The sequence below is a fragment of the Carya illinoinensis genome, chromosome 8 (genome assembly GCF_018687715.1).
Source record: "Carya illinoinensis cultivar Pawnee chromosome 8, C.illinoinensisPawnee_v1, whole genome shotgun sequence".
NCBI lineage: Eukaryota > Viridiplantae > Streptophyta > Magnoliopsida > Fagales > Juglandaceae > Carya > Carya illinoinensis.
Window position 1 is genome coordinate 119,205 of NC_056759.1, and position 14,542 is coordinate 133,746.

The 14,542-nt window shown below is 39.9% G+C and overlaps 1 protein-coding gene across 2 annotated transcripts in view; it reads left to right on the forward strand.

Moving 5' to 3' along the window:
• The first annotated feature begins 3,700 nt into the window (after nucleotides 1–3,700).
• LOC122319433 (chloroplast envelope membrane protein) overlaps nucleotides 3,701–14,542 on the forward strand; it is a 40,336-nt gene continuing 29,494 nt past the window's right edge. The window contains exons 1-2 of one of the 2 annotated variants that reach the window (XM_043137498.1): nucleotides 3,701–4,786; nucleotides 11,951–12,036. In XM_043137498.1, coding sequence (XP_042993432.1) covers nucleotides 4,172–4,786; nucleotides 11,951–12,036 — 701 coding nt within the window. In that variant the 5' untranslated portion in view covers nucleotides 3,701–4,171. The remainder of the gene's footprint in view (nucleotides 4,787–11,950; nucleotides 12,037–14,542) is intronic. The other variant, XM_043137497.1, reaches the window with a different exon arrangement.

The following is a 14,542-nucleotide window of genomic DNA, read 5'->3' on the forward strand; positions in this document are numbered from 1 at the left end:
TATGATATTTTATTAAGTTTTATAAATATGTGTTTAAGATTTGTATTCACTATTGAGAAATATTATTAAGTTTATCAGGTATATATGCTTTTAAGATTTGTATTGGTTTTATTTTGGAATATGGTTATTATATATATAATTTATTCATATAATGTCTATCCCGAAACGGTACACCGAAACATACCGGTACCGAAATATTCCGTTTCAGTGCCTCAACCGAAATGGTCACCGAAAGGGATTTCAAAACTTTGCATCAAACACCTTCCCATCCAATACCATTGACAAACCTTGTTGTCACAGTGGAATCTTCATCTTAATGCACCATAAACTGAAACTACTCTGACCATCAAATTTCTCCACTTCAAACTTTGCCTAGTGCTTATTGGGATTAACATGTTATCAGTGGCTAATTTGAAGTATAATAGCAGAAAAAAAAATCGACAATCACACAAAGAACACCAAGATTTGTGTGGTTCGACTTTAACAATTCTAGGTCGCAAGGTTGAGGTGGAGTGTGGCTGATAGTGGTCCAGGCAACATGGATCTGTAGAATGCTACCCATAACATGGTGTAATACAATCTGATTGACAACATCAGGCATTGGCAGGTTTTAATTTGATCCCATGGTTTTTGGATTTTAAATCCCACGAATCACAAAACAACCTCCATTGTTGTTGGGGTGTTGGTTTTAGAGGTGATTTGGAATTTGGATTTTAAAGGTGCTCAAAGATTAGAAAGCTTGGCATAAATTTTTGGCAAATCAATCGAATCTCTTATTATTACCTTGAGCCTCCACTTCCCTCAGATTTAGGAGGTGCAATATGTGACATGATCTATAAACTTAATACGAATACGATACGAAATTAATAGATATGAACTTGATATAAATGGATTCAAGTAAAAACTAATTAACTCGTTAATACATGATTAATAAATTTTTCAATAATGAGTCAACCCACTTAACCCGAAGTTAACCCGCAATAAGCTGTTTAAATTTTATTTTAAATTACAATTTTATTATTGTTGAGTTGTAGTATTGGTATTTCTCTATATGCTTACATTTTTATTGTTGAGATTGTACTTTTGAACATATGCTCATATTTGTTAATATAGGTTTTGTAATATTGATTTTATTATAGGTTAAAATTTAAAAAATATTGATATTTTTTGTTAGTACGTAATCTTATTGTCTTGTTTTAGATATAGTGGCTACTAATAAATATAAATTTTAACTTTTATTTGAGATTATATTAATCAGGTTAAATGAGTTATACGTGTTAGTTCATCCAGTCATTTACATGAAATGAGTTGATAAGTCGTGTCTTGTTAACCTATTTCTAATTAATTATTAAACGAGTCAAAACGGGTAGTACAACATGACCCATTATTTAAACGGATCGGGTTAGAGTTTAAAAGTTTGATGCATTTATCTTAACAGACTAAGTTTGGGTTGACCCATATAGTCGAATATCCATAACTTGGCATGAAACAAATACGATCTGTAAACACGCATTGCCACCCCTACCCTTATCAATGTATTTTTTAACTTCTCCTTTTTATGGCTTGCTTTCGACAAAAGAATACTATGTACAAAAGAAAAAGCATGGGGTTCCAAGAGGAAATCCCAAAACCAAGACTTTTTAAGAAAAACCAAAATTATATCTAAAATACAAATTAAAACATAGCAAAACAAACTAGTAGTTTTTTACAAACAAAATATATCAACAAAAAAATTAGACTATTTTTACTTGCTTGCTTTAACTTGCGTGTTGGATTTTTAAAGAGTAAAGCTTGGGGTTGGATGGGCGTGAAAAATATTTTCCTATTGGCCAATGACAAACAAACACGTAGGTGTGAAAAACATCACTGAAATGCACCCGCATGTAGACGCCCAACCCTCTCTTGACCCCATCTTCACTCTCCCTCTCCCCCCCCCAGCCCTTTCCTTTCTCTCCCTCTCATTTGCGACACTCCACATTGACGAACCCATGCCAAAGCCCTCTCGAGCCCATCTGCACTCCTCCACGCCGAAGCCCTCTCCTTTCTCTTCCTCCCATTTGCACTCCTCCACAGCCAAGTTTCACTTTTGGTAGGGTTTGGCTCTAAGCTTTTGGTAGGCAAGTTTCACTTCAATGGAGGAATACTTGGCAGATTTAAAAAAAATGAACCATCAGACCTTGGATTTTGTTAATTATCATGCAAGTTGTGCATATGGTGAAAGTGAAACTAATAACATTGACCCCATGCACTTCTTTATAACTTTTAAGGGACAAAGATAATTTGTCTAGTTGGCTCCTCTGTCTAACCCCTATGCTAAGATTTCTATTATGAATAGCAAAGTTCTTGACATTTTCATTATCGAAGTTTCGACTTGGGCTCAATGCAAAAGATCATTGATTTGGTCCTGACCACCACTTGATGCATCACTTAGCATTCCGATCATTGACTAATGGCAAATTCGCGTGTAATGCATACCAATGAATAACTCTCATATGCCATTGTTGTAGGTGCTACTGTGACTGCCTCTGTTGAAGATTGCTCAGTTAGATCAAAGGATCAGGATCCCAACTGCTTCTCTTTTGAGGCATCTGGAGTAAAATTTGCCTTCCTAGTAGACCTATTTGCATCAGTATCATTTACAACTCAGCATGGAAATTACCAACGGCTATTTTTGGATCTCACCCAGTTTCATGCCCGCTTGGACTTTTCTTCTGGTTCTTGGTTTCTTTCAGGTGCAACACGTCTAACTCAAGGTCTTATTAACTCTTGACAGCCAAGTCTTTAAGATTTTCAAACCGTTTGCCCCAACAGAGTGCAGATGAGATGGCTTTGGCATGGGTTCGTCGGCGTGGAGCATCGCAGATGGGAGGGCTGGGAGAGGGAGAGTGAAGATGGGAGGGAGAGGGAGAGTAAAGATGGGCTTGAGAGAGGGCTGGGTGTCTACATGCGGGTGCATGTCAGTGATTTTTTTCCACCTATATGTTTGTTTGTCATTGGTCGGTGGGAAAATATTTTTCACACGCATCCGGCCCTAAGCTTTACTCTTTTTTAAAAGACTTTGTCAAAGACTCAAGGCCAATCAAGGAAAGATGTGCCTGTCAAAGGCAGGTTAATTTTATAATATTTTTATTAACTTTTTTTTCTTTTATTTTTTAAAACTCAATAAATATAGGCTGAAGAGGCCCCAAATTGTTTTTTTGAAATTTCAATATCCTCATACATTTTATTTATAATTCTATAAATATAGAGAATAGTCACTCAAAAAAATTATAATCCCCCATATACTTTTTAAAATTTTCTAAACTTTTAATATATTTAAAAATACCCCTCTCCAATTTTTTCCTCCTAAAATTTTGCAAGGTCACCGTAAACATTCTCATGAGCAGGCTCACCAATCATCTTTTGTAAGGTGGATAAATCCATCCTGTAGAATGTGGTTCGCAAAAAATTTGTCAAGAGATGATCCAAGTGACACCCCCTAGCAGGGGACTGAGGGGAGTTATATTTTCTTGTCGGTTTTTATTATTTTATTATTTATAATGTGTAATATTTAAATTGTATTTATTTATTTATTTTAAATATAAATAATGATATTAAAAATAGAATTTTTCTACATGTTGTATTATTGAAAATTTATATAAATATTAAAAAACAAGTGAAAATAATAGATAATGATGATAAACGAAGGAAAATGGAAGGGTAATCGTGTACTTTAGGAAACCTAGCAATCCGTTATCTGGTACCTCAAAACCGAAACTGTTATCCTCTTGGCCCTTGTCTGCGTAAAGATCCACTTCTTTGAATCTTTGGTTTCAGTCCAGACAGAAGAAAAGCCTTCCTTTTTTCAAGTCACCTTTCTTTCTTATGTCTTAGAAACAGGAAAATTGGAGGTGGGTTCCTGGATTAATATGCAATCGCTCGGTTGTTACGTAATCTGCACTCTTTGTTGCTTTACTTTCTTCGGTTCTTCGTAATGCCTTACATGGAGAACCTTAGGTCAGTTTTGGTCTTGAAACATGAGCGCAACGTTGGAGCTTAAAGAATCTCCTCCTCAAAAGAATGATGTTTTTTCATGAGTGGGTTGGGAATGAGGGTTTCGCTCGTCTTATGAGCACAACGGGGATTGCCTTATTGCTTTACTCGAGAATCTGAAAAATGTGGGCTTATATTCATGTTCTTAATGAGCTCTTCGATGGTCTTATGCCACAACTTGATTTGTGCTAACCGCGGAGTGCGTTGGGAATCGTTTTCTTTACACGACTCATCGAATTTTGTGGCTCAACTGGGTGGGAAGCGAAGGTGGGTTAGAGGGCTTATTCCGAATGCCAAGAAGAATAGCCGCCTTTCAAGGGAAAGGAGATGGTGGCAGAAGTTCTTTTTTGATGACGATGGCAATTGGCTTGGTTTGAAGGATGATGACATGCTCGAGGACGTATTGGAGGGCTCGAGTGATGAAGATTTGTCGGAGGGAGACAAGTTTGAGGCGTGGAAGAGAAGGGCCGAGACGATCATAGAGTTGAGGGAAGCACAAGAGGATATAATGAACGAGGAGAGCCGGGGGTGGGAGGATTGGCTTGTGGATGGGACAAATCATGTTAACGGCTCTTCTTGGAATCGAGATTGGGATAATGGAGTTGGGGAGTCGCGAGAAGATGTGCTGGGTGACTCCAGGGAGATGGCCCCAGAAAGGGGGTTGGTTGACTCTGTCAGGAATTTGGTTCTTGGAAGGGAAGACGATGATATGCTCTATGAAGATCGTGTATTTCAGTATGCCTCACTGAATTCGGTAAGTACATGTAGGAAACTTTTGCAGCTATATATTAAAATTGTTAAATCAGTTTAATACATTCATATACAGTGCCAGTCTATGTGACTATGCACTAAATTGATTGTTTTTGGGTTTCTAGTAGATACATTCTCAATGCCAGAACATACTCTCTCTCTCTCTCTCTCTCTCTCTCTCTCTCTCTCTCTCTCTCTGTCTATGACTCTTCTTCTTCCATTCCTGGTGCTTCTCACCAGGAATAATCCTTAATCGTTTCCTGGTTTTCCTTTCTTCTAGTTATTTCCTTAGTTAGTTAAGAGTAGTATGGGGCACTCAAGATTTGTAGTTATTGAGTCGAAGGAGTTTGAGGTCTTTAAAGATGGTAGACATGTGCGTATTTTTGAGAGAGGTAGGAGAGTGGTCACAGAGATATGCTTGGGCTTAGGCTTGGCAAGATGGTTCATTAGAGCCATGGAGGACTGTTTGAAGTTTGGGAGGAAGGTGTTTTATTCAACTCATAGGGAAGGAGGCAAGGGATACACTGCACAACGATGTGCTAATTTCAGGGGTTGTTATATGGAGTTGGTGGAGTATGGTGGAGGTGGTCATTGGAACTTCATCATTATTCCAAAGGATAAGGATGGCTGGGGATGGAGCAAACTGGTGGAAGCATTGAAGGAGGCTGCAAGAGGTCAGGCTCTTCCATCACCACCAGAGAAAAGGATTGCTACTGCGCAGCAACCATGTGCTCGGTCGTATAGGGAGGCCCTTCAACAACCTCAGGCCAGGTTAAGGGAGAGCTCTGACAAAGTGACCTACCCGAGTGGAGGTGTAGGCTTGCTAAGCAAATGTAGTACTTCCCTTCCAGTAGATAACCAAAACCATGCGGGAGTTGGTAGGGGTGGTGTTGGTCTGAAAGAGGAAATGAAGGAACGCGTGCTTCTGGAGTTGAAGAAACAACTTAATGACATGCAAGATAAAGTGAATTGGCTTATTAGGCGGGTTGAGGAGCAGAGAAGGAAGGGTATGGGCCTGGGTGGGGATCAGAATACACAAAAGGCTTAGATGGACTTTAGTGGACCTATGGGCTTTAGTGGGCCTCAGATGGATGGACTAAAGGGGAAGGCTATTTTAGATGGGCTGGGTATAAGCCCAAGCCCGAGAAAGGTCTGGAAGGAAATGGGGCATCTGATACCCCTTTCCGAGATATCGGCCCTCCCAAAATCATCCATTTCGGGGCTGATATCTGGGTCGAGCTCTCCAGCGTTGGCACAGAAAGTGTCGACGTTGCAGGGAGAGCCCGCTGGTGGTCTGGTGGAAGCTATGCAGGCGCTGGCTGTGGAAGAAGGAGAGATCGTGGGGTGTTCCGTAGATGGTGCAGGGCTGGAAAGGGAGGATAAGGGTCTGTCGATGTGCCAGACTTTGCTGATGAGTCCTCAGAAGACGTTGGGGAGCCCTGGTATGACACAGATCGTGCCGGTAAGTGAGGGGTTGCCATGGGATGCCCAGAACCTATCGTGGAGCTTGGAAAATACACAGATATTGCCATAGAAAATGCCGATGGATGGAGTTGAGCCTGTCGAAATGGAAGCAGGCGTTGTTTTGGGAAATGGGGAAGCACTGAGCCTTGAAAATGCCTAGAAAGTGTCAGTCAAAGCATGTGTTGGTATTGGAAGTGGGGAGCCTCTTGCAGTTGTGGGGAGTGGGGACGAAATGGATAGATCTCTTATTCTTTTTGAGTCTGCTAGAATCTCTCCTGAGGGGGAGTTTTCAGGGGAGGATCCTTCCCCAATCAATATTTCTTTACCCCCTGATTGGATAATGAAAAAGGTGAAGGAGTTACAGGTTTGTGTGGGGATCTCATGTGAGGGCTATGCAGAGCAATTTAAGGCATTGCTAACAGCCATAGAGGTTTGACATATTCAACAGGGAGCAGGATTGAAAAGGAATAGGGAGTTGAAGCGACTTACTTGTTCTATTAACTATGATGGCAAGGAGGGAAGTGCAAGCCGTGATCGAGGAAAAGGTAGGGCTGGTATAGTTGATAAATGCAGCACAAAATATTGATTTGGAATGTTAGGGGGTTGAATGAGATTAACAAGCGCCTCCGGATCCGAGCCTTGTTAAGACATTGGAAGATGGATATTATTTGTTTGCAGGAAACTAAGTTGAAGCTTATCACAAGGAAAACTATACGGAGCATATGGAGTTGTCAATATGTAGGATGGTTATACTTACCTTCAAAAGGGGCCTCAAGTGGAGTTTTGGTTATGTGCGATAAAAGGATGGTCTTTTAAAAATATAGAGGATGGATTTGTATGGGCTTTTGCGGGGTTTTATAGTCCTAATTTGGATGGGAAACGGCGGTTGCTTTGGGATGAGCTTGCGGGCTTGTGTTCTTGGTGGGAGGTCCCATGGTGTGTAGGCGGAGATTTTGATGTTACAAGATTCTTCAACGAAAGGTCGGGGGAGGGACGACAAGATTCTATGCGCGAATTTTCAGATCTAATTTCGGAGCTGGAACTTATGGACATACTGTTAATAGGAGGCGATTTCACTTGGTCCTCTAACCAAGCCTGGTCAAGACTAGACAGATTCCTTATATCTCCTTCATGGGAGGCGCATTTTCCAGATTTATGTCAGAAGAGACTCCCTAGGGTATGCTCGGACCATTTTCCTATTATGTTAGACTGTGGAGGCATCCCATGGGGTAGAAGGCCATTTAAATTTGAGAATATGTGGTTGAAACATGAGGGGTTTGTGGAGCTGGTGGGGCAATGGTGGAGCTCGTATCAATTACAGGGCAACCCGAGTAATATATTGGTTGGAAAGCTGAAAGCTTTGAAAAAGGATTTGAAGATATGGAATGAACAAATATTTGGTGATGTAACGATACAAAAAAAGAATTTATTCCAAGAGTTACAAAGCTTGGACGGGGTAGGAGAAGAGAACAACCGCAAAGGGCAAGTAGTTGCTGAATTGGAAAGAGTGATTCTTATGGAGGAAATTTCGTGGCGACAAAAGTCAAAGGCATTGTGGCTTAAGGAGGGGGATAGGTGCACAAAATTTTTTCATCGTATTGCAAAGTCGCATAGGAGGTTTAATACTATCGAGACTCTGAACATGGATGGGGATGCATCTACAGATCAAGCAAAAATAAAAGACCATGTGGCTGGACACTTTGAACACTTGTTATCGGAGCCTCATGATTGGAGATCTACCCTAGATGGGTTGGCTTTTGAGTCCATCGACCAAAGTAGGATGGCTTGGTTGGAGAGACCATTTGAAGAGGGAGAGGTCCATCTAGTAATCAGAAAAATGAAGAAAGACCCGGGCCTGAACGGTTTTACTATGGCATTTTTTCAGACTTGCTGGGAGGTGGTGAGAGAAGATGTTATGCAGGTCTTCCAGGAATTCTTCATGTATGTTAAATTTGAGAAGAACTTGAATGCTACTTTTGTTGCACTTGTTTCATAAAATAAGGGTGCTATAGAGGTGCAAGATTTCAGGCCTATTAGTCTTGTGGGAAGCATATACAGAATAATATCCAAAGTCCTAGCTAATAGAATGAGCATAGTTATGGATAAGATTATTTCTAAGACTCAAAATGCTTTTGTGTGAGGGCGATGAATTTTGGACTTGGTTCTTATAGCAAATGAATGCTTGGATAGTAGGATCAAGTCGGGAGTGCCAGGTATTTTATCCAAATTAGACATGGAAAAGGCCTATGATCACGTCAATTGGGACTTCTTGTTATACATGTTGAGAAGATGTGGTTTTGGGGAAAGATGGAGAAAGTGGATGAGGCATTGTATGTCAATGGCTCGCTTCTCGGTTTTGGTAAATCGGGATCCGGTGGGTTTCTTTAATAGTTTGCGGGGTTTACGACAAGGTGATCCATTATCACCTCTATTATTTGTCATAGTAATGGAGGCTCTAAGTAGAATGATGTCGGCTGCAGTTGAGGGGGGATTCTTTTCTGGATTTTCATTGGGAAATATAAACATTTCACATCTTTTGTTTGCGGATGATACTTTGCTGTTTTGTGAGGCAAATGTAGGACATATACAATCCTTGAAGGCCATTTTATTGTGTTTGAAGCGGTATGTGGTTTAAGATTAATCTTGCGAAGACGGAGATGGTTGCGGTTGGTGAGGTGAGGAACATTAGGGGGTTGGCCAACATTTTGGGATGTGCGGTCTCTTTGTTGCCATTGAAGTATCTTGGCCTTCCGTTGGGGGCTACCTTCAAAGCCAAGGCAATTTGGGAGGAGGTGGTGGAGAAATTAGAAAATAGATTAGCCAGGTGGAAAAGGTTGTATTTAACTAAAGGGGGGCGGATCATTCTTATTAAGAGCACTTTATCTAACCTTCCTACATACTACTTGTCTCTATTCCCTCTTTCCGCCAGCATTGCAACGAGAATAGAGAAACTTCAACGTGACTTTTTGTGGAGTGGCTTAGGTGAGGAGCTCAAATTTCACCTAGTAGGGTGGAATAAGGTGTGTACTCCTTTGAGAGATGGAGGCTTGGAGATTCGTAATGTGAGGGTTTTTAACGAGGCATTACTAGGAAAATGGCTGTGGTGTTATAATAAGGAGATGGGAGCTGTATGGAGAGGCATGATCGACATGAAGTATGGAAGTACATGGGGGGGTTGGTGTTCTGGGGAAGGGAGGGTGGCATATGGGGTGGGGTTATGGAAATACACAAGGAAAGGTTGGTGTTCCTTTGCCAAAAACACTAGATTATGTGTGGGGAATGGCAGTAGGGTCAGCTTTTGGCATGATGTGTGGTTGGGAGACACAGTCCTGAAGGATGCTTATCCTAATATTTTTTAGAATAGCTCGGGATAAAGAAGCCATGGTGGCTGATTTGCGGGTAATGACACACAGGAGTGGAACATAAGTTTTACTCGGGATGCACATGATTGGGAAGTGACTGGGCTGGTGGAGTTTCTTAGCCTGCTGTATAACACTGCAATTGATGCCATAAATGAAGATAAGATTGTATGGAGACCTTCTAGGAAAGGAAATTTTTCTGTGTACTCCTTTTATGACACAATTACTATGCACCAAAGACACAATAGTTTTCCTTGGAAGAACATTTGGAGGAGCAAAGCACCTACTAAGGTTGCTTTCTTTGTATGGAAAACAGCTTTAGGGAAGATTCTTACTATAGACAACCTAAGAAAATGAGGACTTATCATAACAGAATGGTGCTGTGTGCTGTATGTGCAAAAAGAATGGTGAATCGGTGGACCATCTACTTCTACATTGTAAGTTTGCTAGGGAAACATGGAATTATTTCTTCAGCAAAATGGGTATAGCATGGGTCATGCCCGGAAGCGTGGTAGAGCTATTAGCAAGTTGGAGAGGAATCACGGGGACATCACAGATTGCGGCCGCATGGAAGATGGCTCCTCTTTGTATTATTTGGTGTATTTGGAGTGAGAGAAATGATAGACTTTTTGAGGATCAGGAATGCTCTCTAGAAGAGTTTAGCAGGTTTTTTTGGAAGACTTTATTTATGTGGGCCATAGCTTTAGAGTTGAATGGTTTTAGCTTCCATGATTTCCTTGTATCAGTTACTAGTTCCTAAATAGGTGTATTCACGTATATACCTCCAGTGTACCTGGGCTATGCCTATCTTTTCATCAATAAAATATCTTATTACTTATAAAAAAAAAAAACATTCTCAATGCCTAGAGAATACCTGTTACATATCAACTTGCTGAGATGTCAAGTGGATGACATCCTGCCAATGCAACGTGATTCTTTCTGTAGGTCTTGAAATCTCTCATGCAAATCAACCGATCAATAATAGTGAACTCAAAAATACCTTGAATTCGCTTGATTGAATGAGGTCTTTCTATGTTCAGCCATCACATCCTCGGCAGTGAAATGCACTTCGAGAGCTCATAATACCTACAACCTAAGAGTAAAAATCTTGGGGAAAAAAAGCAGAGAGAGAGAGAGAGAGAGAGAGAGAGAGAGAGAGAGAGAGGAGAAAGAGGGTCTTTCAATGTGCATTCATCACATTCTCGGCAGTGAAATGCACTTCGAGAGCTCATAATACCTACAACTTAAGAGTACGAATCTTGGGAAAAAAAGCACACAGAGAGAGAGAGAGAGAGAGTGGGAGAGAGAGAGGGAGGGAGGGAGGCACTTCTATGCTGATCGAGGCTTTATTGCAATCAAAATGGAGCGAAGGACAAAAAACGATGATTATATCTCTGTACATATATTTTCATTTTATTTTATCTACTGCAATAGCAGTTGCATGCTTGTGACTTCTAGCTTTAAATTGATTATGCTGGGGCATTGATCTTGGTTTCCAAGTAGTACTTACTAAAAAATACAAATATAGGAGGTTATCCTTGTAGGCGTGTGCAGTTTACTGTCACTTATATTCATAATTTGACGAGGTTTCCAACCAAATACTTGTGGTAAGCTAATGTTAACATTACAAACTTCTCTAAGCTAACCGTTCCCTAAAATTATATTTCAAAGATTTTCATAATATTTACAAGTTCCCCCTGAAAAATAGAAATAAATCACTAGGAAGTTTCCAAATGATATCATAAGCTTTGTTGTTCTGTCTACATCTGTTATAGTGGTTCATACAACATCAAGATCATTGGGATGGACACGTAATCAATTTTGAAAAAGGAAGAACATATTTAAGAACTTCACATCCAATCCTCATTTTGGGTTTCAGATGTTGGACTATTTCAATATTAATGCCGGTCTTTCAAGATTGTTGTTGTTGTAGTCTAATTGAGGAAATCTCTGCTCCAAAAGCTTTACTTTAGCAGTTTGGTATTTTGTGTTGCTTATGTCCGCTAGAGAGGTTAACAATTTGGATAATTGAATATTGACAAGTACTTATCAAAAGATTTTTTTGACAATTATATAGAATCGTATTTCTTCCCTTGTTACAACATGCAGAATTACCAGAGATAAAATTAATTTAATTATTTACTTAAAAAAATGAATCCATCTATTTCATGTATAGTCAGCCCTATAATGGTTCCTTCAGCAATTTGGGTAATTTGATGGCTTATATTGTTTTTTTTTTTTTTTTTTATCAGTAAATAGGAATTGTATTAAAAACAGGCGAAGCCAAGTACATGGGATTGTTAAACATGACTTGCTATTTTAAGCCGTACTCTTCCTTGTTACAGGCTAAATTTTTGGCTGTATTGATACTTATACCCTGGGCCTTGGATTTTGTGGTGCACGACTATGTTCTCATGCCTTTTCTGGACAGGTAAGTTCTGAGGCACAATGATTTTAGCTTGTGTATTGCCTCTAATAGTTAAAAAAATACAATTGCTACAATTTTTTTTCTTTGCATAATTCTGTGTTTCAACATTAATTTTCTTTTTTTCTTTATGTCCTTTCTCAACATTTCTTCTTTGCTTTTGTATTATAAAAGGCCACCCCATGGTGGCTTGCATAGGATCACCTCCAGGGTGGCTTTTTTTTTTTGATGATTTGTTATATTTTTCATAAAAAATGTGTATGCTATTATAAAAAATTTATTTACTTTTTTAAAATGCTAATTTAGTTTTTTTAAATAAAGTCTTCATGTGGCAGTTCCGTAGATTTTTTTTTGATAAGATAAAATTTTATTAAAACAAGTAAAGAGAACCCTATTTCAAGTTTGGAATTAGAAGTGACACATGAAATTCATGAAGACTATTGATGGTTGCTCTCAAGTGGATGTGGTTTGGATTTGGTTATTCTCATGTATACTCCCTGTGTACTTGGGCTTTGCCTACTTCTATGAATAAAATTTCTTGATTATCTATAAAAAAAGAAAAAAGAAAAAAAGAAAGTCAATGCAGTTTGGAAGATGGGTTCCTTTGTGTCTTATGTGGTGTATTCGGATGGAAAGGAATGAGTGGTGTTTCAATGATAGGGAGCATACTCTGGAGGAACTTCGGAAATTTTTTATGCACTCTTTATTTCTTTGGTTTTCTGCTTTAGTGATTAATGGAGCTTATGCTCATGATTTTCTGTAGTCATTTTCTGCTTCTTAGAATGTATTTAGGTGTTCACTTTTGTATACTTCCTGTGTACATGGGCATTGCCTGTTTCATTCATATTTATAAGATTGCCTTTCTTACTTATATATATAAAAAAAAAAAGATCAGGAAGACTACATCCATTGAGTACAATGACAGAAGCCCAAAGAAACAAGGTGTGAGAAAAGAAACTTCTAAGCTCATCAAAAGAGTGCTCCCTATTATCAAAGCTCCAATCATTCATTTCAAGCCAAATGCACCCCATGAGGTGTAAAGGAATCAATCTCCATATAGCCGGAAAATGTAGGTTACCGTGAAGGCCTTTCCAACATGCAAAAAGACCCACCACTCTCCTAGGCATCACACATCTGAGTTCAGTCCTACTAAAAATCTCATCCCATAGCCTCCTTGCCACCTCACAGTGATGTAATAAATGATCACAAATTGCCATGTGTCTTCGGCTAACATTGATGGACAGAGAAATCAACTGAGGGACCTCTTCTTAATTAACTCATACCACTAGAGATTATTTCTAAAAGAAGTGATACATGGGTTGAATCCTAAATACCCCTATAGCATAGTAGGTGTTTATCCAAAATTCGCTTTTATTTTTTATTTTTTATTGGTAAATAAGAATTTTATTAAAGAAAGGAGAAGCCAAATACACGGGACATATACAAGAGTAACACCTAGGCATGGGTGTCTAAAGATACAAGAAAGTAGGTCTGTACACCAAACTGATAAACCGGCCTAAACCGACGGAGACTGACTGCCGGAGGCCGGAACTGGCGAAGAACCGGTTGGCGTTTGAGTTAAAAATATAGGAATCGACGTTGGCCGGTTCAGTTCGCGGTTCGACCCCAGGGAAAACCACTGAACCGGCCGACGTCAGCGGTAACCTTTTTTTTTTTTTGTTTTCTACTTGTAAAGAAACGACGCCGTTTAATACCCTTGGATGGGAAAAAAATTTAGTGGAACAGCGGCGTTTGGCTTAAGCCGTTAAGCCAAACGGCGCCGTTCTAAAATGGCATTAAACTAACTCGCCCCCCTTCCTTCTTCGTCGTCTTCTTTGTCAAGCTCTAGGGTTTCGTCTACCAGAGCTTCGTTGCACTCCCATGGCAGAGTCGCAGACGCTGCTCCTCCGTCCTAGACGACGCCGACGGTGGACCGAAGACCGCGCCGACGCTAGTCAAGACCGATGGAATCGGTTCTTTCTCCCCCAGTCGATCAGTTTCGGCCGGTTGTAAGCAACGTTTTCCCACGTCGGTGGGGTTTCGGTTTGGCGCCAAAACCGACGCCGACGCATCGGTTTACACCCCTGCAAGGAAGTCACATACACTCATGCCGTTAAAGTTTATTACAATCGACTAATGGAATAAAGTTTGAATGAAAAAAGTTCTAAGCTTGTCCATTGTCCATTCACGATCCTCACAGCTGCAACCATTCCTCACCATCCAAATGCACCACCATAGATAGATTGAAATCACCTTCACCTTCCACATAGCTGCAATTTGAGAATTACCCAGAAAGCCTTGCCAGTTGGCCAAAAATTCAACAACCCTTCTTGGCATTACCCAAAGGAACCCTACTCTAGCAAAGATATCATTCCACAAACTCATAGCCACATCACAATGCAATAATAGGTGATCCACAGACTCCTCACTTTTCTTGCACATATAACACCAATCCAACACAATGAGTCGGGGTTTCCTTAGATTATCTAAGGTGAGAATCTTCCCTAGTGAA